This window comes from Theropithecus gelada, chromosome 3 (assembly GCF_003255815.1).
Source record: "Theropithecus gelada isolate Dixy chromosome 3, Tgel_1.0, whole genome shotgun sequence".
Lineage (NCBI taxonomy): Eukaryota > Metazoa > Chordata > Mammalia > Primates > Cercopithecidae > Theropithecus > Theropithecus gelada.
In genome coordinates, this window is record NC_037670.1 from 101,101,294 (window position 1) to 101,128,798 (window position 27,505).

Sequence of the window (27,505 nt, forward strand, 5' to 3'; positions counted from 1 at the left end):
AATGGCAGTAAATTTGAACCTAGAAATTGACCCTGTATAATGCTTGAATTTGTAGCTATGATGTTTACACTCTTGACAAGTTGAGTTATTATTATACCACCATGGGTAAATATAAAGATCAGAATCTTAAAATTTATTTTGACAATAAGCTATTAAGTATAGTGTGGGATGGCTTTTTGAAGGGCTAGGTAATTACCTTGCACATTAACTTAATTCCTCACATTCTCTGTCCTCTGTTACATAATGAATTCCCACTTGGTGAATTGACTGGCGCTTCCCACGAATGTGTAGAATGGGCTGCTGTTAGCAGAGTATGTCCAGTTTGAAATCCTTCCTGTGCCAGAGTTAGAGGATTTCAAGGTTTAGGGCACTAACAATAGCTGAAAAATACAAGCAGAAAGGATGGGAAAATGATTCCTTGTGGAGTGGACAAGGAAATTTTCCTGAAGCGACAGAACCCGGGAAGCAATAGCAGGTCCCTTTTTCTTCTGTGGTTTAACTGCTAAAAGAAGTGATCCTTCAGGGAACCGTACATTAGTTAGGATCAGGCTTCCATTTTATTCCTTATCAACCTATAATCTTTTGATTGTTGCCTGTTTTTCACCAGTGAAGAAATAGTAAGCCACACTAGCTTATCTCTCCTAATCACAGACTCACAGAGCTAGGGCTCTCTGAGCTTTTAATTCCTTCTTAGAGGCCTAACAGAGTGGAAAGTAAACAAAGACCAAATTTGCAACCTTCAACGTAGCTAATTTCCTCTGATGTCAGAATACTTAAACAGGCAGGACCTGGGAATTATTTGATCAAACCTGTTTTTAATCTAATGCATGCAGAAGGGCTGTGTCTGGAGGGCTCTGCAAAATGACAAGGGTCCCAAGAGAGCCTTATGGAAGGTTTCCTCCTTCAGAAACAGTAGCTTCCTCATTTTAAACTCTTGGGTAGCTGTGTTGGAGTAAATTCATAAAAAGTAGTTTTCCTGCTTTTAAAATTTTATTTTATTTGCCTGAAAATTGCTGATGGGATAATAGTTTTCTTTGGCTTTCCATGTGCTGAAATTTTAATAGTTAAATGCCTACTATTTTAGCTTTACTATGAAATGAATTAATAATAAAAGATATTATTATTGGCTAAAGGGAGAAGGAGAAAGGATAAAGCATTATCTGACTTCACACACGTTCTTCTATTACTACTGGTAGAAGAAAGTGGAAACACAAAGGACAAAATATGCAAACACATGTGGTTCTTTATTTAGATGGTGACAGGCATTTTGCTACAGTAAGAGTTAAGGTAAATTGGTGTCAGGGAAATTTTAAATGAAGAATTTACTAATTCCAAGATATCCAGACAGCATGACTGACTCAGTTTGACCTTTAATTTGACTCATATCTGAATACTTAGAAGTAGCATATTTTTGAGAGAAAGAAGTAGATGAAGGGACAGAACTCTATACCTGAAATATAATTTTAATTTTAAGGTTTTTTTTTTTTTGTACAATTGTATTTATGTAATTAGGTAGCACTGGAAATACTCATTAAATACTAATTCAGTTTTAAAGGTTATTAAAAGACAATTTAATTTGTCACAGAGCATCAGTATTGCTCATATTTTTATTGAGAGTAGATTAAGTTGAAAACAACATTTAAAGAAGTGTTTAAGTACATTTTTACAAGTAAACATTTCTGCTCTCGTGTTTTTACATCTGATCTCAAATACTGCTCCCCACACAAAGTAATTCAGAAGCCATGGCTTAAAAATAGATAATAAACACTGATGCTTTGTGTAAATACGTACTAAGAATAACATGCCACTAGATCTAGCGTTTGACTCCTTGGATGACAGTGAATATCAATGCCTGTTATTTGTCATTCTGAAATCTGCCGGGTGATGATTCTTTTTATTGGTGCATCCTTCCAAACATATTTCATTGCACCATGTGCACAGGAGTTCTTTAGGCGGGTATGTCGGAACTGGGTGTCGCCTGGCTGGCCCCTCTCCCCTTTGCTCGCTCCCTTTCTCGCCCTCGCGCTCTCGCCTCCCTCTGCCTCCAGCCCCCTCTGCTCCTTTGGGCTCACGCCCCCCTCCTCCCCTTCCAGCTGGCGGGGGCTGCGCTGCCTCCCAGACCTAGCAGACCTGCTCAGTCAGCTGGGGCCCCCTGAGGACAGTTGCCTCCGGAGCCGCCAGGACCTGCCATTCTGCGCGGAATGGCAGCGGCAGCAGCATCCCCGCCAGAGGCGGCGGCGGCGGCGGCGGCCACGGCCACCACCGCGGACGCTATTGTTCCCTGGTGTTAGACGCACTCTCCCTCCTTCTCATCTGAAGCGAACAATAGCAGGAAAGAGCTTTGCTTTCTGTACTCTTTGGGAAGACGTTCCAAGAGCGGAGAAAAATTCCCTGCCGAGCGCGCTACGGCTCTGGACCCTGGAGTGGCTGCGGGCGGCATGGGGCTGCAAGCCAGGCGCTGGGCGTCCGGGAGCCGGGGCGCTGCGGGGCCGCGCCGGGGCGTCCTGCAGCTGCTGCCGCTGCTGCTGCTCCTGCTGCTGCTGCTCCCGGGTGCCGCCGGCAGGGCTGCGGCACAGGGCGAGGCGGAGGTGCCCACCCTCTATCTGTGGAAGACTGGTAAGTGGGACGGAGTTACCCTTTCCCCATCTTCACATCTGGGGGCACATTAAGGAGCTGATGGGCTTCTGTAGGGACCCCGGTGCTTTTGGATGGCTCGGTTATGCTGGGATCCTAAGGTAAAAAGTATGATTTCTTAGGAAGCAAATAGGTCATGTCCGATGCAATTAGGAAAGAAAAGCATAACAACTAAGAGGCAACAGTGAGTAGCTGGAATATTTCTCTCGCAGCTCCATAATGAGGGCAACGCTGCACTTCCATAATGAAGTGCAATATTTTTAACCTCTGGATTTTCATTCTACTAGGAGTTTCTTAAACACATTTCTAGCAAAGAACAAGCAAAGAGTTTAGCCTCGGTCTTTATTGTTTAGGCAAGCAATATGCTCGCTGTCATGACATTTGTGGATATAGAGTTGAATTTGTTAACTTTAGCTTTGTGTTATGTGGGACACCCAGAAACAAGCCAAGTGAGGGCGGTTCCAACAATTAAAGGCGAATGGGGCTCCAGTGAGCCTTCCGGAAAGACTGAAAACTCAATTCTTAACTAGTGAATCGCAGGATTTTAAAAGTGTACAACTTTGAGGATGTCTGGATTCAAACTTTCCCTTCCTTCCTTGAGAATTATTTTGCTTTGTTTTTCAACCACCCAACAAAAGCAGCTACTAATTGCCCATCAGTACCCCCTGGCAAAGTGCTTGGAGGTTCTGGCGGGGGCCGTGACAGGCAGGAAAACAATGCGAAGTGAGGCATTACTAACCCCTTTTCTGCGGGCTCACTGTCTCTGTCCATTAAAAAAACATTGAGAATTCTTTAGCGGACCTGAAACTTCACATGTTCGTAGGAATAAAGTGGGAAAAGATTATCCCCGTTGCTTAGAGCTAGGGGTAATTTAAGAATAACTCGGTCAAGCCAAACATTAAGAGAATGTTGTAGTTGAAAGGGAAAGTATGTATTCGTCATGGGGTTGCAAACAAGTTTCAGGGAGTGGGTCTCTTCCTGCTTCAACCCATCTCTGTACCACTGCTGAAGAGACAGCTCAATTTATTCTACGATTGCATCAATATAGATATCTGAAATTTTTAAAGAAGTTGCAGCTATCTAGACATTTAGTAGGGAGATTAAACAGAAACGTATTTAAAGTCAAAGTACACAATTTGTCTTAGAATATTACATGAAACACATACACATTTTTAAAAGCAAGATTATTCTCGCTAACATCTTAAGTTTGCAGATCCATTGAGTAATGAATTCAAATAAAATAAAACTAATTTATTTCAATTTGAAACAAAGAGTTGAAGATCTCTAATTTAGCCTAAGCTAGGGTTTTACCTGTTAAAAGCACATTCATAATGACAAACATTAATCAAATTATAATTTACCGTTAAATGGTATCATATGGATGCTTGGGAAGAGCTTCTTAGGTAAGTCAGTGTAAGATAAACTAGTACTTGCCTAGTTGAAATTTATACTAGCAAAGTAACAAGAGCCAAGCAATAATTCAGATGGAAAACAGTCCAGCCAACATTCACTGTACAGCATCTGAGGTGTCAATATATGTCATCATAAATGTCACGGAAGGAACACAAGCCAATAAACAGCTTAAAATAGTGGGAAGCTCTCAGAAACAATGGTATGGAGACCTTGATTCCAGTGCCAGTCCCAGCTCTTGCCAGCTATAGGAATTTTGGCAGTTCACTTAACTTTTGACCCTTAGTTTTCTCAACTGCATGTAAATGTGATGACACCTTAAAAAATAGTTCATTCAATTGGAAAGCAAAATAATGACTTCTTTATTATTTTTTATCAGAGGGAAAGGAGACTTTAATATGTCTGTAATGGAGTTGAAAGTAGTTCTCAGAACTAGAGAATATTTAAAGAAAAAAAGAGATATACCATAAATGAAAATTTAGAGGTTACAGAATCACCATGTGTGTATCACTTGATGAGAATAAACAGGCAAGAAGGGAATTGGAAGAGAAAAGAGGTAAGATACTCCAGAATGTCTATTCCAATAGGGTAAGCTTGATCTTGGTAAAGAGGATTATAGAGAATCAGATTAATGGTTAGATTATTGAATTAAAGTGATGTAGTGAAAGTTGTTACACTGGATGAAGATCTGGGACAGGAACTCAAACTGTGTATGTTACTAACATGCTGTAGAACTTTGGTAAAGTCATTAACGACTTTGGTTCTTGGCTTTCTATTTTGTAATATTCATTAAATAGATAAAATGACATCTAAGGGCCCATTTGACCCCCAAAGTGCTTCATATATATGAATACATATGTCAGATACATATATTATAAATACACACATAAATACATATATACAACAAATAAGGGTATATAAAGTTGACCCTTGAACAATGCACAGATTAGGGGTGCTGACCCACATGCACAGTGGAAAATTTATGTATAACTTTTGACCCCTCCAAAACTTAACTACTCATAGCCAACTATTGATCGGAAGCCTTACAGATAACATGAACGTTCAATTAATACATATTTTGTATGTTATATGTATTACATACTATATTCTTACAATAAAGTAAGCTAGAGACAAAGAAATGACATTTGGAAAATCATGAGGAAGAGACAGTATATTTACTATTCATTAAATGGAACTGGATCATCATAAAGTTCTTTATCTTCATTGTCTTCACATTGAATAAGCTGAGGAGGAAGAGGAAGATAGATAAGGGGTTGATTTTGTTGTTTCAGGAGTGGCAGAGGTAGAAGAAAATCTGCATGTAAGTTGAACTGCCCAGTTCAAATCATGTTGTTCAAGAGCCAACTGTACACATGTGTGTATACATAATACACCCATGTGTGTATTATATATTCACATACAATAATATATTCACATACAATACTAATTACTTATACATTATATGCAATCTTAAATATGTATCTATCTATATATGCTTTATTAATTCAACTCACAACAAAGAGTTATTGAGGACCTAAAATCTGTAACCATTGTGGTAAAGACTGAATGGGATACTGTCATCCCCGCTCTTGAGAAACTCATTTCTCGAGAAACTCTCGAGAACAATTATTTAAAGTTTTAAAAAATTTATTATTCAACTGATTATAGGTTTTAGGAGAAACTCACAATTAAACAATACTATAAATACACAATTACAACATAGCATACCATACACATGAATAGAACATTATAAGAACAGAGAGGTTACTTGACTGATAAAGGAGGTGTGAAGGGTTTCAAAGATAATTTAATATATGATCTGGGTCTTGAAGGATGAGTTGGATTTTGACTAAGGAAGGAGTAGAAGGCCATTCTAAGCAGAGAGAAGAAAGAAAATAAAAATGAAAAAGCACAACAGCATTCCTAGATCTGGAAGTCCCAGTAGTACACTGCACCTCAAGCCCAAGATGTTGGATAGCAATGAAAAGATTTCATGCCAATCCAGTGAGATAGGACCAGATTATCAATAAACTTTCAAACAACGGTAAGATATTGGAGTTTAACTTAAGCAGGTGGTAGCCACTGGAAACTTTGAGCAGAAGAGTGATATTTTGTTTGTCTACAATGAAGAGAAATGAGTTTAGAAGCTGGAAGGCCAGTGACGTGAGTTGTTGACTGAGAGACAAAGGGGAACAGAACTCCGACAATAGAAGTTATAGTGAAGAGTGAGTAGAAGAGGGTTTGAGGTCACACTGAAGCAATGTTAGCTTAGGTTTAGGGTGCAGGAGATACAGTGCTTTCCAGGGAAAGTAGGAAAATGCCATCAAGGTTTCCATTATGCCTGTAGCCAGTAATGGAGGTACAGGGTATGAAAAAAGGAAGAACAGATTTCTTAGTGTTGTTAAGAAGAATATCAATTTAATTCAGATATACTGAGCTTGAGGTAGCAATGACATATTTAGACTAATATATCTGATGGGAAAATTAGTGAATGGGTGATTCAGTTTAGGAGAAGGAGTTAGGCCAAAGGTGTAAGGATGGAACTCAATAAATATATATTTCAATCCATGGGAGTGGGAGGGATCATTAAAGCAAGGAAAATATTGAAAAGAAGAGCCAGGATATTTCACAGAGAATATTGAGATATAAAGGGCCACAGTGGGAGAAAATCTAGAGGAACAGGCTAAGAAAGTATGGTCAGAAAAGGTACAAGGCAAATGACAAGATACATTAGATGAAGAAGGTATTTTATTAAGGAGATTGTGGCAAAAAGTATTTTAAAAATTTAGAAAGGCTAGGGATTCTGAAATATTTTAGAAAATATCAAGTATGTTAACTTGGTAAGATAATTCACAGTGTTTTGGGAAACATTTTAGGTATAGAGATAGAGATATAAACTTGATTGAATAAAACGCAAGATAGTAGAAAAGATATAGTATCAATAAAGTTTAATAAGTGGTATGTAAGTCTCTCTACTACAGTGTTGTTGTTTTATAAGGAGGAAAACCCCAGAATTTAAGATATTAAAATTTATTTATTAAAATATAAAAGTCTGTTGGGTAGGGTGGCTCACACCTGTAATACCATAACTTTTTAGAGGCCAAGGTGGGAGGATTGCTTGAACCTAGGAGTTCAAGTTTACAGTCAACCATGATTACACCATTGTACTCCAGTCTGGGTGACAGAGCAAGATCCTGTCTCTAAAAATTAATTAAATAAATAATATATAAAAGTTAATATTTGCAGCACTTTTGTATCACAGTCATTTCAAAGATAACTTATCTTTGAATAATTGGAAAACATATTTCATACACACGAGGCATAGCATTCATATCACTGAAAGATGAATAACTACTGTTACTAGTAAGTGTTAATGGCATTTGCACTTTTTGTTTTTTAAGATGGAGTCTCACTCTTTTGCCCAGGCTGGAGTGCAGTGGCGTGATCTTGGTTCACTGCAACCATTGCATCCCAGATTCAAGCTATTCTCCTGCATCAGCCTCCTGAGTAGCTGGGATTACAGGTGCCTGGCACTATACTGGGCTAATTTTTGTATTTTTAGTAGAGACTGGGTTTCACCATGTTGGACAGGCTGGTCTCGAACTCCTGAACTCAGGTGATCTGCCCGCCTCAGCCTCCCAAAGTTCTGGGATTACAGGGACATTTGCACTTTTTATTATTCTAGCATATGAGATTGTTTCTATAATAATTATGGTTAGTTATATTCACTTGGCAATTCCAAATTAAGAGTGCCAATGAATTAAGCAAAATGCAACTGACTTAGCATTAATCAGACAAAAATATTGAATACATAAACTTCTATCAACTTCTGTCATAGATATATTTTCAAAAATATCTTAATGAGTTAATTGAATTTATTTTCATAATGATGAAATTATATTGAAATCCAATAAACATGTACATAATAGCCATTATTTAGAATTCAGGTGATAGGGTATTTACAAGTATGTGTTTTCTGTCAAGGAGTATACTCACATTAAACACTTTTGAACTGGATTCATGTAATGCAAGACATTGCCATTATTGACAGTCACTGTGTCCTTTACACAGTAATTGCATTAAAATTATGCTTTTGTTCTTCAACTTTAGTAAAAACAATGTTATCTTTTTTTAACTTTTGTGTACTTATGCTAATAATACTTATTACTCTGCATAAAACATATTCTCCAATGTTTATGGAAATATATCTATTTTAATTCTACCTATCTTTAATTAACAAAGTAGAGAGGGATATCTTTCCAGGTAGTCATAATATCAGGTGGCATTATCCTAGCCCAAGTGTTTTGAACTTAAAGTGTTCTTACAATTTACTTTTATTCAGAATGTCACATCATTTTCTCATTTCATGAATGAGAAGGATGGAATAGGGTAGAGAGAGCATGGGTGTCAACATTAATCAATCTGGGGCAACATGGATGGAAAATATTCTATTCATGTTACCTACAAAGTTATTTTATCTCTCTGAATTTTTTTTCCTTCATCTCCAATATGGATTAATGGGATGCATTCTATAGGGGTTTTCTGAGGTTTAAATGTGGTAATGTATGTAATGTACTAGGAGAGTACCTGAAACATATTAAAAGTACAGTAAGTGATAGTTTTTATTATTGCTATTATTCTGTCAGATGGTACAATAGCTATTTAAGTTTATGACCTGGAGCAAGCCCAATAATGTGCATTAGCCTTCTCTTAAGCATCTTTTCTTTTCCAGTAAATGCACTAGAAATTACGAATTGATACAGTTAACCAGACTAGCAGATACTCCAGGTTATAAGGGAGACACCATTTTAGAATGGAAAGAACACAGACTTTGAGATCAGACAAACCACTGTTTACTTCTTTCCTCTACCTGACTGGTTAAGTTAGATCAATTATCTGGCTTTGTTTTCCACCTTAGAACAATGACACAAGTTTGGAAGTAAGAAGGCATTTATGAGGTTTTTCTACAGGTAATAAACAGAAAGTATGTACTGCCGTGACCTAAACGTGGCAGACATTCAAAAACTGTTAGTTCTCTTACCATTCTTTACCAGTTATTCACCTAAAAATGACATAACTTGCAGAAATTTTACTGGTCTAACATACTTATCTGTTTTCTGCAACTAAATGACAGCATGAAAGACAAAAAAGCAAGTATAGAAATAAATTATTTTATTATAGACATATTTTTTATTAGTTTGTCACTTATGTGTAGACAGCACGTACCAAAGACTATAAAAATGTTTTCAGCACCAAATTTTGGGTTACTTATGTAAACAGAACTTATTATACTTCATTTTATTATTGTGTATCAGGGGATTTCTCAAAAAGTTGATATTTTACATTCTTGAAATTAACATTATTTCCTATCACTTCTAAATTAAATGCTGTCACAGTATAGTTGCTTGTATTTTACACATTGCTTTGTTTTTACTTGGTAAGTGATCATTTAAATACATTTTAAAAACCACTGCAGTTTATGTCTGGTCTTTTTTTCTTTTGTAATTTACATAGCACCATCAGTGCTCAGAATTCATTAAAAATATATTGGTTGGCTGGGTGCAGTGGCTCACGCTTGTAATCCTAGCACTTTGGGAGACCGAAGCGGGCGGATCCCGAGGTCAGGAGATCGAGACCATCCTGGCTAACACAGTGAAACCCCATCTCTACTAAAAATACAAAAAAAACCAAAAAACAAAAAACAAAAACAAAAACAAAAAGCCAGGCATGGTGGCGAGCACCTGTAGTCCCAGCTACTTGGGAGGTTGAGGCAGGAGAATGGTGTGAACCTGGGAGGCGGAGCTTGCACTGAGCCGAGATCGCGCCACCACACTACAGCCTGGGCGACAGAGCAAGACTGCGTCTCAAAAAAAAAAAAAAAAAAAAAAAAGTATATTGGTTGGTTGGATCAAAAAGTCAAATTCTCAGGGAATTTTAAGAATCTTTAACTGTTTCAATGAAATTAGGGTAACTTAGGTCACTCCTTCTGAAAATTATACACAACTACCTGGTTTGTAAAATGATGGCAGCCCCCAATCATAGCTGAGATTAAGAGTACAATAGGATGGCATGTAATCCAGATTTTCTTCTGCCAATTATTACTGTATAGAGGACTAGCCTGATGGTGGGGGGAAGAGATTCTGACTAGGTTATTGGTCAAGTATGATTGTGGTTTAAGTCCTCTTAGGAGAAATTCAAGTTTCTTGACCTCTGATACGAGTTAGAATGAGAATACTGGATAGTGGGGTTTCTTTGCGAAGAGAGGATTGGAAGTCCCTCAGTGTAGTGAAAGTATAGGACAGGATCCCTTAGAATTAATATAAAGGCACATTAGACTGGCCCTTAATGAAGGAGGCACTGAGCATGTGGCACTTGAGAAAATATATCTTTCCTACTACAAGAGACAGTGTAGACTGTGAAATAGAGATGCCAATGAGTCATAAGGTAGATATCTTATATCTTTTCTAATTTTTTCATCAGAACTTTACACTGATAGTTTAAAATGCATTCAAGTGATGACAGCATTAAATGTTATCACAGTAGAATTGTTTCTGTTTTATGAGTTGTTTTGTTTTTACTTCATAGGTGATCATTTAAATTAGTTTTTAAAAAACACTACTGTTTATATCTTGTCTGTCTTTCTTGGTGTACATTGCACAGTTAGTTCTCAGAATTCATTGGTTACTTAGATCAAAAAATCAAATAGGTGGTTCCCATGCATGTAGTTCCTATGTACCTAAACAGCAAAAAAGTATATATTAATGGGAAGTGATAAAACTATTAAAAGCATTCCTATATACCAATAAAGACCTAGCTGAGAAAGAAATCAAGAAAACAATCCAATTTACAATAGCTGCAAAAATAAAATACTTACAAATGAATTTAACTAAAGACATGTATAATCTCTTCAAGGAAAACTACAAAACACTGATGAAAGAAATTGTCAATGCCACAAACAGATGGAAAACATTCCATGCTCATGAATTAGAAGAATTAATATTGTTACAATGACCGTTGTGCCCAAAGAAATCTACAGATTCAATGCAATCTCTACCAAAATACCAATGCCATGTTTCACAGAATTAGAAAAAGAATCCTAAAATTCATATGGAGCCGTAAAAAAGAACCCAAATAGCCAAAGCAATCCTTAGCAAAAAGAACAAAACTGGAGAAATCACATTACTCAATTTCAAATTATATTATAAGGCTATAGTAACCCAAACAGCATAGTACTAGTATAAAAATAGATGCATAGATCAATGGAATAGAATGGATTGCCCAGAAATAAGGCCACATATTTTAAACCAACTGATTTTTGACAAAGCCAACAGAAACATACATTGGGGAAAGAACTCTCCTTTCAATAAATGGTGCTGAGAAAATTGAATTTTCATGTGCAGAAGAATGAAATTAGACCCCTATCTCTCATTGCATATAAAAATCTACCCAAGAGGGATTAACATCTTAAGCATAAGACCCTAACTATAAGAATACTAAAAGAAAACCTATGGAAAACTCTTCTGGACATTGGTCTAGGCAATCAATTTATGACTGAGACCTCAAAGTCACAGGTAACAAAAAACTAAAGTAGATAAATGAAACTTAATTAAACTAAAAACCTTCTGCACACCAAAATAAATGATCAACAGAGTGAACAGACAACCTGCAGAGCGGGAGAAAATATTTGCAAACTATTCATCCATCAGGAGACTAACATCTGCAGTATACCAGATATTAGAATATACTGTTTATCAGAATATACTGGAAGAACTTGAACAACTCAGTTTTTAAAAATCCCACTAAAAAGTGGGCAATGGACATGAATAGGCATTTTTAAAAGAAGACATACAAATGGTTAACAGGTATATGGAAAAGAGCTCGATATCCACTACGCAATTGGTGGGAATGTAAATTAGTACAACCTTTATGGAAAACACTATGGAAATTTCTCAAAGAGATAAAAATAGAACTTCCATTCAATCCATCAATCCAACTGCTGGGTATCTACCCAAAGGAAAAAAAAAAAAAAAATCAATATATCAAAAGACACCTATACTCATGTTAATCATAGTACTATTCACAATAGCAAAGATATGGAATCAAACTTAGTGTCCATCAACAGAAGAATGGACAATGAAAATGTATGGTGTATATGTATACAATATAATACTATTCAGCCATAAAAAGAATAAAATTATATGTTTTGCAGCAGTGTGGATATAACTAGAGGTCTTTAACTTAAGTGAAACTAGGTAGGCACAGAAAGTCAAATACCACATGTTCTGATTCATAAGTGGGTGGTAAAAATGTGTACACATATATGTCGAGAGTGGAATGATAGACAAAGGAGATTTGTGAAGGTTAGGAGGTGAGAGGAGGGTGGATGATGAGAAATTACCTAACGGGTGCAATGTGCGTTATTTGGATGTTGGATATCCTAAAATTCTTGACTTGATCACTATGCAATCTATGCATGTATCAAAATTGCACATGTACCCTATAAATTTGTACAAAAAAATAGCATATTGGGAAAGGGTGAGGGAAACTAGGCAATACTTGGAGCAATGATACCAAAAAGTAAACTATCTATTGTTTCTGATGCATAATTGGACCTAGCCAAAAAGATGCCATTGCATCCTCTGAAATGAAAAGTCCCAGAGAATCTGGCTGCAAGGCTGAGGAAAAATATAGAGATGATCCTGTTGATCTCAGCCTTGATATTGAACGTTGTAAAAAAAAAAAAAAACATAAGGAGAGAGATCTTAAACGAAGTAAATCGAGAGAATCAGTGAATTCCCAAGACTCCATTCACTCGAGGGAAAGGTCAGCAGAGAAAACAGAAAACTCATAAAGGATCAAAGAAGCAGAAGAAGTACGGGAGGGTGAGAGGCAGGTCCAGATCCTCCTCCTCTTCCTCTCAGTCATCTCACTCCTACAAAGCAGAAGAGTACATTGACGAGACAGGGAGAACACCACGGGCTTTGAGAAATAGAGACTGGGGACCAAAGACTTTGTGTCCAAGTGAAAGAGGAGGTGGCAGAGCTTGAGGAACCTTTCAATTTCGAGCCAGAGGAAGAGGCTGGGGCAGAGGCAACTACTCTGGCAACAATAACAACAACAGCAACAACAATTTTCAAAAAAGAAACCGGGAAGAGGAGTGGGACCCAGAGTACACACCCAAAAGCAAGAAGTATTGCTTGCATGATGACCTCCGGGTCAGCGCCGGTTCATGTTCTGGAAATCAAGCAAGTGGGCCCATGACAAGTTCAGTGGGGAGGAAGGGGAGATTGAAGACAAGAGTGGGACAGAGAACAGAGAAGAGAAGGACAATTTACAGTCCACAACTGAGTAGGGGCCACTCTTGACGGGATTCATTGCTCCGGGAGAGAGGCGCTGGGAAGATGGCTGGCGAGGAGCTAAACAGAGGAACCTCAAGAAGATTCTGAAAATCCTACCTCCACCCCTCACCAGCCATGCATATTGTACTACCGTGGAAGGCATCCCTGGCGCTGCCTCCCACTGGACAGAGGAGGCTGGCCGTGGAGTTCGGGGGTCAGGCCCTGCTCTTGAGCGGAACACAACGCATTGGGCTTTAGCTGTTTTTCTAATTTGTTGTTGGTGTGTGGGGTGGGGGCAGGGGTAGCATGGGAGAACGATGCTTGGATTAAAATGATTTTATTTTTAATAGACTATTTTTTAAGCAGTGTTAGATTTACAGGAAATTAAGCAGAAAGTACAGAGTTCCCTTATGTTCCCATTCTCCTACTATTTTCCTCTATTATTAGAATCTTGCACTAGTGTGGAAAATTAGTTACGATTAATGAACCAATATTGCTACATTATTATTAACCAAAGTCCATAGTTTACATTAGGATTCACTCTTAGAATTGGACATTCTTAGGATTTTTAACAACTATGTAGAGATAGTTATCCACCATTACCGTATTATATAGAATAGTTTTACTACCCTGAAAATTTCATGTGCTGCGTCTATTTCTCCCTTCCGCCTCCCAAATCCCTAGCAAAGACATATCCTTTTACTGTCTCCATATTTGTGCTTTTTGGAGAATGTTATATAGTTGGAATCATACCATATGTAGCCTTTTCAGTTGGGCTTCTTTTACTAGCAATAAGTGTTTAAGTTTTCTGCATGCCTTTTCATGGCTTGACAGCTCATTTCTTTTGAGTGCTGAAAAATATTCCATCCTTTGGCTATACTACAGTTTGTTTATTCACTTACCTATTTAAAGGCATCTTGGTTGCTTCCAAGTTTGGGCAGTTATGAATATTCATGTGCATATTTTTGTGTGGATGTAAGTTTTTAGTTCATTTGCGTAAATACCAAGGAGCATGTTGCGGGATCATATGGCAAGAATATATTTAGTTTTATAAGAAACTGCTAAACTGCCTTCCAAAGTGGCTGTACCATTCTGCATTTCCACCAGCAGTGAGTGAGAGTTCCTGTTTCTCCACTCCTCACAAACTTTTGGTGTTTTTAGTATTTTTTATTTTAGCCATTCTAATGGATGCATATCTTGTTTCAATTTGCAGTTCCCTACTAACATGATGTTTCATCTGCTTGTCATCTGCAGATGTTCTTTGGTGATAGATCTGCATTCTGTTAATTGTAGGAGTAATAGTAGCAAGACTATGTAGCTAACTCTTAGCTGGCAGAGTTCAAAGTCTCAATCCAGACTGTGCTGCACATATTCCACTTTTTATTGTTCTGATAGAATGACACATACTGAAGATAATTGTTCAATAATGAAAAAAAAAACCACATGGGAATTAAGTAAGGAATAAATGTAGATGGTCTTACACTTTGCTCCCCCTTGAGAGAAATATCTTGGGAGTTATGAATGATATCTTAAAGTAGAAGGAAATAGGCAAATATAATAAAGATTACATGAAGCCTGCAAGCTGGGGAGATTTTCAAGTGTAATACATACCTCCTGTATCCCTAGCAGACTCTGGTACTGTTAATAAATCATGTAGCTGCATATCTACTTTTCCTTGCTTTGCACTGAGGAAGCTATAGTCTAGGAAAAAGTGGGAGATGCAACATTTTTCTGAACTTCTGGGAAACAGTGAAGGTCCACTGTGCTGAAGCCCTAGTAAGTTGACCTGAAACCAAGTTGTTAAGTCAGCCTGCTACTTAGGTTAGTCCCATGACCTTCCCATTGACGTAAATTGTTGAGCACACTCAGAAAGGAGATAGGTAAACAATGACCCAGAAGTGGATGGTGGTGTGCATGAGAATAGAAATATAGTACACTATTAACAGCCTAACCTAGAACGATACTGCCTGATGGAAAATTAAATTTCCCAAGCAAATGTATTGGGCACAGACATTGATTATGTAGCTGAAATAATTTAACTTATGGTATGTGGCCAATACAGGGCTTTCTAATTGTTCTGTGTAGTCTGTATAAAATGTTTTCCCTTGGGCCATTATAGCACTAGCAATAACAGGACATTCTGAGTGTTGTAGATGGATGTGTTTGTAGGTATGTTCCCTATTGTACCAGAGAAGAAGTGGTATCAGAACACACATAGTGACTATTTGATTTGCATTATTTAAAAGTTATTTTTATTTTCTCTGCAAAAATCATAAATGTTACAGAGTTCCACTGTATTCAGGGATTTACAGATTAGTTGCAAAGAATTGAATGCATAGCTTAGAATGAAAGAAGCACCTAATCAATAACTAGTTAAATAAATATACATTTGTGTGCATTTGTCTGTATGTGTGTGTGTGTAGTCAATAAAAAGATGTTTAATAACAGACTTCTGAGTCAGAAGTACATGAATTTTGACCTAATTTTGTTATTTATTAGGAATATGATTTCTAATCTCTCGTTTATTTTGTAGCTATACGATATGATATTAGTAACTACCTCTACAGATTATTTTAAAGATAGCTTGAGATAAACCTATAGTGTACTTAGATGGTGCCTGGCACAAGCCAGTGCTCAGTAAATGTTATCCCTTACTTGGCTATAATCCTGGTATGAACTGCTCACTGGTACAGAATTTGTCTCCTGAATCTGTCTGCGTCCTTTCCTTTTTTACTTTGTTTCCTTTTCCTCCTTGGATCTGCATATGAATGTCAAGCTTCTCTGCATCTGACATTGCTCTGTTCTGTACCTGTGGTCAGAGTCAACAGAGAAACTACAAAGCTCAGCCTTACTGTAAGGTTGTTCAAAGTATGGTTTTTAAATGCAGGCATTCTGCCTCAGTGTTTTAATTGTACTTGTGATTGTGCATCTTAGTCAGGTAGGCAGTGCTGGAGGTTTGACTCTCTAAGTGGGACTGTGGGTTCCAAAGTTCCTTTGCTTGGAAAACCCGATATTATTTTTGGCAAGACTTTTCTCCTCAGTGATGCTGTGAATGAAAGGATGTTGAAAGTGTACGATTAATGATGAGACTTCCTTTCTTAAACTCCTCTCCTAAGATGCATTGTGTGTGTATGTGTGTGTGTGTGTGTGATATATATGAATATCCCACTTTCACACGTCAATATATGTGATTCAAAATATTCTGAAGGAAATGAAAATGTAGAATGGGAGAAGGAAATCTCCCACCTTGAAGGAGAGACAACTATTCAACTATTTCATGTCCATTACAACCCATTTATTTGTACGTTCTTTAAAATTTGTGAAGCGCTTGTAAATTTATGTCAGAATCACAATAATAATTTGATGCACCTTTATAGGCATAATCACACACATATACATGTCTGCATATCTAGATGCATGAATATATATATATATATGCACATGCAAATAATGCAATAATATATGGCTAAATTATCACACAGGACTTCATCATTTACCTGATATTATGAAAATTATACCTCCTAAAATATGTTTTTATGTGGTATTTCTAGTAGTGACTTTATAAAATGTGTGCAGTTATACACATTTTTACTAAAATATTATACAAATTTTACATTAAGATTTTATTTTACAAAGTTTTGTGCCAAGCTTATGTTCATCAATAACCCACTCATAAAAGCTATTATGAAAGTCCTTGCATTACCTTCCACTAACTTACAGCTTTTATTTTAAGACCCTTTTTATGTCTAACCATCTTCCTGTGTTTGCCACTCTGGTGCCTGTACAATGTTTTCAAACTGCAATGCTTGCACAAATTTCCAAGAAGTACTTTTCTAATAGCATCTACCTGCCAGCATATCCATGAACACTATTTCTCTAAAACATTACTTGTCAATGGTTTCCATTGGTTATGACACCATTAAGGCAAGAATGGTAATAGACCCAGATGGAATAATATGGATTACAGGTATCTATATAAAAACATATATCACATTGCACAACTATTTCAGGGGATTCCATTCACAGTCTGAATTAAGTGACCTTTGTATTCCCCAGTTTGTGTTAATCAAATTCAACTGAGGAAAATTGGCAGACACTTAGTACCTATTTTATGGCAAGGTCTGTGTGTCAGGTGCAGGGGAACAAACATGAATAGCACAACGAGGTCCTTCAAGGAGTTCTCTATCCTGTGTAAATAAGTTATTTGAGGCTAGTGAACGTATTACAAAAATATAAACATATATGGATGTAAAATGGAGGAGGGAGTAATTCTCTTGCAAAATGAGACAGGGAAGGAAAACTTTCATAAGACACAAGTCTGAAAGGTAATCAGTTTACAAATGGAGAAAGGTTATAGAGAGACAGAATTCCAGGCAGAGAAGGAACAGTTGTGAAAAAATTGAATGGCATGTTTCCAGGGATAGAAAGAAGTTTGGAGTCATAAAAAGTAGGGAATAATTTGGGGTGGGAAGAAGGGTGGATATGAGTTTGGAGAAGAAGGGAATGGATGGATGACAGAGTCTTTTCGTAATAATAAGAAGTTTATTTGCTGTTTTCTGATTCATAGAATCTAGGAGCTCAAGTCTATTTGGGTTTATAAAATATTGTCAGGAATGAAAGGATGTATTTGTAAATGTTAAGCCAGATGTGAATATATGAGTTTTATATGATAGTTCATCTAAATGAGCTATTATAATTCTCCTTGCAAACTTTCCAAGAGAAATGCTATCTTAGGTAGTGCTAATTAAATGCAGTAATTTCGATAGTGTAGCATCCTTTCAGGTTTATTAATAAGAATGATGTAATATTTTATTTTTTCCTCTGCTGTTTTGAGTAAAGTAATATTAAAATAAGTAAAGCTTAAATATATGTACATCTATTTAAATGTACAGGTATAGAACTCATCCCTGATGAGTTCTGTGAAAGGGAATACAAATGAGGAGAGTAGATGAGGCATGATATAAAGGCCGGCTGTACTCAACTCTTCTCTGTTGTGAACTACCTTGTTAAGAGAAGCAACAACACTCCCTTACCTTGCTTCAAGTCCATCACTTGCAATCAGGTAGAGACCAGGTTCAACTGGAAACAAAAAAATCACATAAAGGACAATACCGTTGGCTGAATGCAGCGTCTAGCTGGCCAAAATTGGACTATGGGGCATTGATTGACAACCTTTGCCTTTGACAATCATATCAGGTCTTCAAAAACATGAAGCTTAAAAATGGAGGGTAAAAAAGATTTTTAAAAGATTCTTTTTTTTTTTTTTTTTTTTTTTTTAGTTTTAGAGCATGGCTACATGAAAGTATATGTAACAACAAATTCAAATTAAAATGTCTAAGCAGCCATGTTTCCAGCCAACATCAACATTTCTCTATGCACTGTGCTTCATTTGTTCTCATTACTTCATGGGTCCTGTGGAGAGAGGAGTGATGAGGATTAAGGCATCTGCTGTTCATGAACTGGCACAGATAATCACAGAAATGCAGCAAAGATCAGAAGATCCAATGACTATCGAACAGCTTCTTTTGAGAGTTTGCTGTGGTGACTGCATACCTCTAATGGGAGAGTCATCAAAATGGATTTGGATTTATGAAATCAAATAATTCATAAGGAGAGCTTTGACTATTGCTAAGATACATTTCTCTCCCTGTCTCTTAATGCAATATTTAATCTAATTTCTTTAGTTCTCTCAGCTTGTTTTATAAGAGAAGTGATTTTGAACTGCTTCAGCTGTGCAAGTTCCACGAGAAGAGAATAAATATTATGAAGCAGACAAGGTGGTTCTTCAACCTTGATTGATCAAGCACTGCAGAATCATGAGTCATGATTTCCCGAATCATGAAAGTCATGATTTCCCGAATCACGATGAAAGTTTTCAGAGCTTTCAAGACCATTCTTATTGAAATAATTTTCTACCTTGATAGCATCATCGAAAAGCTAAATTATTTTGAGCATTTTATGAAAAATGTGGAAATTGGAGTGAAAATTACTCTTGTGCCATGTTATTATAAATGAGATGAATCTCCTTTGTTAGTCATTTGCTGAATACTTGGGAGTGCTATCAAAGAGCCATTCTTTTAACAGCTTTATTGGATAGAATTCATATAGCATGCAATCACCCATTTAAAGTGTACAATTCAATGGCTTTTAGTGTATTCACAGAGTTGTGCATCCATTACCACAATCAATTCAAGAACATTTTCATTACCCCAAGAAGAAATCTGCATCCCTTAGACATCACCCCAAGTCCTGGGCAAATACCAATCTACCTTTTCTCTCTATTTGCGTAGTCTGGACGTTTCATATGAATGGCATCATAACTTGCATGATCCTTTGTGACCTTTTATTTCACATATCATGTGAAATAATATTAAACATATCATGTTTACAAAGTCTATCCATGTTTTACATGTATTACTGCTTCATTTCTTTTTATTGCTAAACAGTATTCCGCTGGATAAATACACTTCCTTTTGTTTGTTCCTCAGTTGATAGACATTTGGATTGTTTCTACCTTTTGACTATTACAAATCATGCTACTATGAACATTCATGTGCAAGTTTTAGTGTGGATATGTATTTTCATTTCTTGAATGTATACTTAGGAGTTAAATTGCTGGATCTTATGGTAACTGTATTTTTAATTGTCTGAGAAACTGCCAAACTGTTTGAGCCTTATTATTATTATTATTATTATTATTATTATTATTATTATTATTTTGAGATGGAGTTTTGCTCTGTTGCCCAGGCTAAAGTGCAGTGGCGCTCTCTTGGCTCACTGCAACCTCCGCCTCCCAGGTTCAAGTGATTCCCCTGGTTCAGTCTCCCAAGTAGACGGGTTTACAGGCATATGCCACCATGCCCAGCTAATTTTTTGGAATTTTAGTAAAGGCAGGGTTTCACCATGTTGGCCAGGATGGTCTCGATCTTCTGACCTCGTGATCTGCCTGCCTCGGCCTCCCAAAGTGCTGGGATTACAGGCGTGAGCCACCGCGCCCAGTTGAGCCATATTTTTTAAACCCAGCACAGCTTAATACATATTATATTTTTTTTATGAATTTCAGATATAACGTAATTATCATTTAAGAACATGTAATTAGAAGATAAGTAATTAAAATATAGGAATGTGCTTTAGGGGACCTAATTCATAAAAATAAAAGTGCATTTAGGAAGAAAATCTGCTGAAATAATCATGAACACACTTAATAGGATGCCAACAAGAAGTTCCTTTCGGGTTTTTAATCTGATCGCATAGTGAAGGCTTCAATAAAGAAAAGAATAAAGTAGTTGGGATGGCAGAGCTTTCATGACTTATCACATGTATTTTAAAGTTGCAGAGAAATCTAAATTATACCAGTAAAAACTTTCAATGCTAATCTGTTTTGAAGGTGCCTATATCCTTTTTACAGCTTAGTGGGTGGAATAACAATACTTCCTTGTATTCTTATAGTACTCTGTAATTCCCCAAGCACTCATGCATACATGTTCTTTCACTAAATTCTCACGATTTCTTCATTAATATAGGGTATTCTTCTCCTTTAATGAAAGAATAAACTCAGGTACTGAAGTTAAGTGATTTAACCCAAACCACACTCTTAGTATAAAACTAGCAGCCAGGACACATATCATGGTGTCTTTTGATGTTATGATATACATAAAAACGAAATTTTCTATAAAGTCCTTTAAAGTATGCTTCTAATATTTTGATTGAAAAAGCCAAGGTCAGGGAAAATACTCTCCAGTTTTGTGAAGATTAAGTCTCCAAGATTTAAATTAGCATTATATGGTATAAATAATAGGTGACAACAGAAATTTGTATTTAATATTTTCACACAAGTATAGGGAGATAGAGTAAATGATTATAGACTTGTGTTTTGAAAAATATTTTGACTATGTAATGTGTTGACTGATCACTTTACCATGTTCTTGAGATTTTGCCATTTTCTCTCATAGTTTCCTTCACTTTTCTAACATAAATGATAACATATTTTATCTATAAAATCTGTTGCCCTATAATTAAATATAAGTATGTTCCCATATTGTTTCATGATGCAGTGCATCTTATTTAAAAGTATAAAGTGCTGCTTCAAGCTATAACTAAATATTCAGTTTCAGTATATTTACATTTTTAAATTCATTTTGTAAAGGGTTATACAGATTTTTACCATGAATTTTTGTGAAAATACATAACACAGGAGTTTAAACTGAACGCCATACAACAGAACATTCTAAATCTTCCTCATCTGTGTGTCTCCCAAAAAACCTGACAGGGCACCCTCTTTCCCTCTCCCCATTTCTCTCTTCTTCTCTCTCTCTCCCCTCCACCCCCACCACACAAAATTTTCTTTTCTTCTCCTTTATACTCTCAGATTTCTTTCACTGTCTCTTCAAATGTCTCTCATTATGCTCAGTGGTTCTTTTCTCTTCTATCCCACCTCCCTTGTCTGACCACCTGTGTTGTGTTTTGATACAGTATTGCAGTCTACCTTTAATTTCAGGAAATCTTTTTCAAGTATATAAACCTATGTAATTTCATGAATAGGCATATTATCAACAATAGAAAATGCTGACTTTCACTGTGTCCTTTAAAGGGAGAATTGCATTCCAGCTGTAGTTTTCCTTTTCTTTTCTTCCCAGAAAGAATCCAAGTGAAAACCTGCAAGCATCATTATATTTGTCCGCAGGCAGCTAAGCTGATATATTTAGTGTGGACTGCTGTATGGGATACAGCTGTGAAATGAGCTAAAATGTATTATTGCAGGTAAAAGAACTAGTATAAATGCATTCAAATGAAATCCTTTGCAAGCATTACAGTAAATAGACTTCGGAAACATTCTCATCCTGTCTCATGTACTTTAAAAACGACTTTTCTGAAGATACTATATGTCTTAGGGCATGTGATGAAGGAGATGAAAATTAGGACTGTCAGTATTCAGGGATTTATACAGTAGGTTTCTCTTACCACTAGTACAATAGGATTTTTAATTTGAATTCATATATATGCTTGGTTCTTCCTAAATCTTGGGCCAATGTAAAAAAGTATCTTGAGGAGGAAGAAAACTAGCTACTCCTAAATGCATCATGAGCACACAAACCATTTCACTCCTTAAGTATAAAGATAGCAATTTTAACCCAGAGGAAAACTTGAAATATTCTTTCTATTTTGAAGGTCTTTACATAACTTGGGTACAGTGCATGTCATTGTTTTAAGTTTGTGTATATGTGTGTGTGTTTGTGTGTGAGTGCTTGATAATTCTATTGGTTTAATGTGCATAGGAAATTTGTTTTCTTAATCTAAGTCAGGTTAATGGACAAAAGAGACATTACACACAAATCACCAAGTTTTAAAATATTGTAAACTAATAAAATATCCTTAACACTAACATCATATGCCATATAATTTAATCTGCAGCTTATTGTGATGCAGAAATGTCTTCAGAAGTTTGAAGTTCAGCATCTTCATTATGAATAAAAACGTATTGCTGTAATAGAACAACGAGGAAGTTCTGGGAAAAAATTTTAGTTGGCAGAAGGCTGAATTAAACCTGATTTGAGGAGTCTTTTAGTCTTCCTAATTTAATTGTGTACTTTTAAGGGATATTTAAATGTTTCAAACTTTTTCTGAATGGTTTTCTACATTCAAAAATTTATGGAGACTGTTACTGTTCTATTCACATCCACATTTCTGAAAGTTGAAATTGAACCATCCTAGGGCCGAGCTAATATTGTCAATAATTTTGTGTACATGTACGTGTTTATGGTATTTCTCTTATTATTTGTTGCATCATATTAAGTCAACTGGAATGGAAAGTTAAATCTGAGGTGAAGACAAATTGTTTGATATTTCTTCTTTCTAGCAGAGTTATTCTCCCCATTTCCCAATTTTGATCTATTACAAATAAAATAGTAACATCAGCATTGGGGTGGTGCCCTCTAAGCCCCTTTATTTACTACACAAACATTTTACTGAACTTTAGCTATGGGGAAGTATAGACATGTATGAGCTCATAATCGTTCAAGGAGATGTAGACATAACAATTGTAATCAGGGTAATCGGGGCTATCACTGAAGGGGAGTGACCAGCTTATCTGAGCTGGAGATGGGCAAGGAAGGGCCAAGAAAAGGCTGATATTTACATTTGTACTGGCCTCCAAAGGTTGTGCAAAACTCTGAGAGATGAGAGGTGAAGGGACATCACATGGCAAAGGCACAGAGACAGCTATCTGAATGGCTTTCACACTCTGAATAGTTCATTCTTTACCCATAAAACCCTAGGAGAGCTCTCTGCTGGTGCTCTCAACAACATCAGGGATTCTTGCCAGTTTTACCTCTTGTTCTTTCTAAATCTGCCAGATGTATGCTAAGAGCCAGTTTCTACCTGGTCTGGATTTCCTTGATCAGTTGCTTATAATGTCTCCGTAGGATTGTCTGCTTGAGTTCTAAATGCTGATTTGTTCCTATCCCATACTTTTTCACGTTCCTCAGTTTCATGCTATTTGACCAAATGGTTAGTTTGTTCAACTTTCTTATACAACCCACTGTTCCAGAACCCCTACCTTCAACTTGAGCCCCAAAATGTAGAATAAAATCAAATATTAGGTACAATTCTCAGCTCTATTTATCTTGAACCATGTATCACACCGTTTATGCTTTGGTACATATAAGACTCAACTTTGGGCCTTAGCAGGAAAACCAATGAACATTTGTATGTAAGGAATACGTTGTTAGTATATACATTAGGCCTAGAAATTAAGGAATTAAGCAAGTTCCAAAACTACTTAAAATAGTTCCCTTGAGTGTAGGAAGTGCTTTAGCTCTAGCTTACCTAATGATATAATAATGCTTACTGAAATATTTACCATAGTTAATTCTTATTGCTCCTCTTCACATAAAATAAAATTTCATACATTCCAAAGCCTGTGACCATAAGGCTATGAAAATTTTCCTGCAATAAGTGAACTATGCTTTTTTATACACTCACGGGAAACCACACAAAAAAGAAAAATCCTTGTGAAGAGTAAAATGTAATATCATCTTTGAAGTGACTGATAGATAAGCAACAGACAGCCATAACTATAATAGTCGATTACAGAATCCAAAAATGACTCTCCTGTCAAGATTTAGTTCAAACATCACTTGCTCTATGAAGCTTTTGTGATTCTCCTCCCTGACTTATGTCAGCACTTTAACAACAATACTCTATTTTTATTTTCACCTGTGTATTCAGTGTCTGCCTCCAACAAGTTACTGGTAATGATTTTGGGTACTTTATTGTTTAGGTGTCTCTTACCCTTATCATGAAAATGTGAGCTTCTTGAGGCAAAAGCTGTCTTAGTCATCTTTGTTAACTCAGCATGTATTATATACTAGGTATCAGTACATGGTTGATGAATGAATAAATTACTTAAACTTAATTTAGCTTATATAATGTTATATCACGTTTTTCACTTCATAACTCTCATGATGATTTTCCTATTTTATAAAATATTCCCGGAAAATTTGATATATTTTAATGGTGTATCTATTATACGTATGGTTCAAGTATTTAATATTCCTTTAATACTGGCTATTTGGGTTATTAGCTTTTTTATTATGAAATTATGCTATACATGATATTCTTGTAGTATATCTTTTTTGCCGATCTCTGAGTTATTCCTTATGGTGCATTCTTAGAAATTCAGTTCTTTAGTTAAAAGGAGGAATATTTTCAAGACTCCTGATACAGATTGTCAAATTATTATAGTTTATACACATGCTAGTAAAGAATAAAGAGCCTAGCTTACATGACCAAACTGGGCATAACAGTTTTAAAACCTTTGCTAACACAACAAATCTCAAGCCATCTCTCTCAGTATTATTAATTTTAAAAAAGTGATATCTTTTAAATATGATAGAAAAACCTATATATTTTTTTCATTTTGATGTATAGTTGTGCCTTAATTCATTTTGTGCTGCTATAACAGAATGCCCAATACTGGGTAATTTATAAGGAACAGACAATTTATTTCTCACAATCCTGGAGGCTGGGAAGTCAAAGACCAAGGTGTTGGTTCATGTGTCTGGTGAGGGCTGCACCTTCTGAAGGTGAGGAATGCTGTGTCCTCACATGGTGGAACGTGAAAGGACAAGAAAGAGCAGACCTCTCTATGGACCTCTTTTATGAGGGCCTTAATCCCATTCACCGAGAGGAAGTCCTCATGAGCCTAATCACCTCTTAAAGGCCCCACATTTTAATATTGTCACATTGGCAACAACTGAATTTCGGAAAGGACACATTCAAACCATAGCTCTCTCTCTCTCTCTCTCTCTCTGTGTGTGTGTGTGTGTGTGTGTGTGTTTGGTCTCTTTCTAAACTGTCCTGCAGAAGTTAGCACCCTGGCATATCAGAACAGTTTAGGATGGAGAAGGAGACTTTCACAGAGTTGTGTATGGAAAAATGTGTAGATGAGTGGTGCAGTGAGAGGCCCTCTGGAATTCTTAGGACAGAGAAACAATGGGGAGCACAGAAGACAGGTATGGGAGTGGGTTTCAGTATTGCTCTGACAGTGTTTTGTTTGTTGGGTGTCATTTATTTTGGTATTACTTAATTTAGAATTATTGGTTCTTATTGATATCTGAGAAAATAGTCTTAGAAAGTTAGCTTTGCAGGAGACCAACATTTTTGGCAAAAAAGATGAATTTAACTAATGTGTTTTAGTAGTAGCAAAATATTATTGATTTAAAACTTAAGTCTTTTACAGAGTGTATGAGACTAAGCCTTAGGTATTATAAATCTTTTCCTGAAAAATAAAAAGTATACTGCATTAATTTCAGTCATTAATTACTGCTATTAATAATTCAAGTCCCTTCTAAAATGGTTTATTCAAAATAAATTTGGGGCTTGGGTAGACTAAAAATTACATTATTTAATGTTATTCTAATTGGTTTACTGTTATATAAATCTTCAAATGAAAAATTTTATAAAATCAATAATTTGTTTTATAATTTTACTTCATTTTATTTTATATATTCTTTTTATATCATCTGTAAGAAAGCGGGGTTTTACTTGATTAATACTACAAAAATAATTATAGTCCCTCTTAATATCCCAAATAAGTAGTATATTTGGGAATACTTTCCTCTCTCAAACATTTATTTCAGGGTGTTATTGCAACCAGTAGCTAACAGCCAGTTTGAAATCTTGATGCAAATAAATTTCCACCTTGATCACTTTCACACCCAGTCTCTCACGGGTTTTAGTACTAGGTTTGTATCCTGTGATCCCTATGGCATCAACACATATGGCTGCCCCCAATTACCACGTGCAATGGAGAAGGGCTGAGGAATACAAAGATTCTACAAAACTTCCTTAGGAAATGCGTTGTTTTGTTAAAACACTTCAGAGTAAAAAAGTAGTTAGTAGTGATCACTTTGGTCCATGTCATAATGTCAACACCAAATATTAAATAAGACAAGTGAGAGATAAAGAAGAAAAAAAATATATATATATGGAGAGAGAGAGAGAGAGAGAGATTGATTTCAGTCTTCAAAAGTAAAAATGCTGCATTCAATATTTTGTGCAAATGAGAAATTATACCTGAGGTCTGAGGTTAGCAGTGGAGAAAAAGACCTGAAGATCTAAGGGTAGCAGATGAGGAACTTAGAAGGCCTAAAAGGCACACATTAGCAGCAGAGGGGAAAGCTCGGGGCTAGCACTTGCTTATTCTTAACTGTGTACTGGGCACCTTTCCTCCAGCTTTGGCTCACTATCCAGTGTCCATGAACCTTTTCTGCCTGCTTTCCCTCAGGTCCTGAACAGTGCTCTGTTTTTCTGAAATTACCAGTAACAAGTGGATCATCTAAGAACTGCTGGACAAAACATTGATCTGTTTTAATAAAGGATATTTTTCATTCAAGTTTCAATTAGAAACATCCCTTAGGCAGTGTAAATACGTAGCTGTCACCTGCAGCATCGCCTGCCATACTCCTGCCTTTTTATTTATCTAAAAAATATATATTGTATACCCACAACCACTTTTAAACTCTGTGGAGTAAAGCCGAAGTCCCTGTTTATAACCCTAAATGTATTTCCTTTTCACCGTCTTTTTGGGAAGATGAACTCTATAGTCCAAGGTGTAAAAGTTC

At 36.3% G+C, this 27,505-nt stretch overlaps 1 protein-coding gene across 1 annotated transcript in view; it reads left to right on the plus strand.

Moving 5' to 3' along the window:
- Window positions 1-2,189: 2,189 nt before the first annotated feature.
- The window catches only part of THSD7A (thrombospondin type 1 domain containing 7A), a 510,460-nt gene continuing 485,144 nt past the window's right edge, over window positions 2,190-27,505 (plus strand). Inside the window, exon 1 of the mRNA XM_025379535.1 lies at window positions 2,190-2,616. Within this exon, the coding sequence (XP_025235320.1) occupies window positions 2,439-2,616 (178 nt within the window). The 5' untranslated portion in view covers window positions 2,190-2,438. The remainder of the gene's footprint in view (window positions 2,617-27,505) is intronic.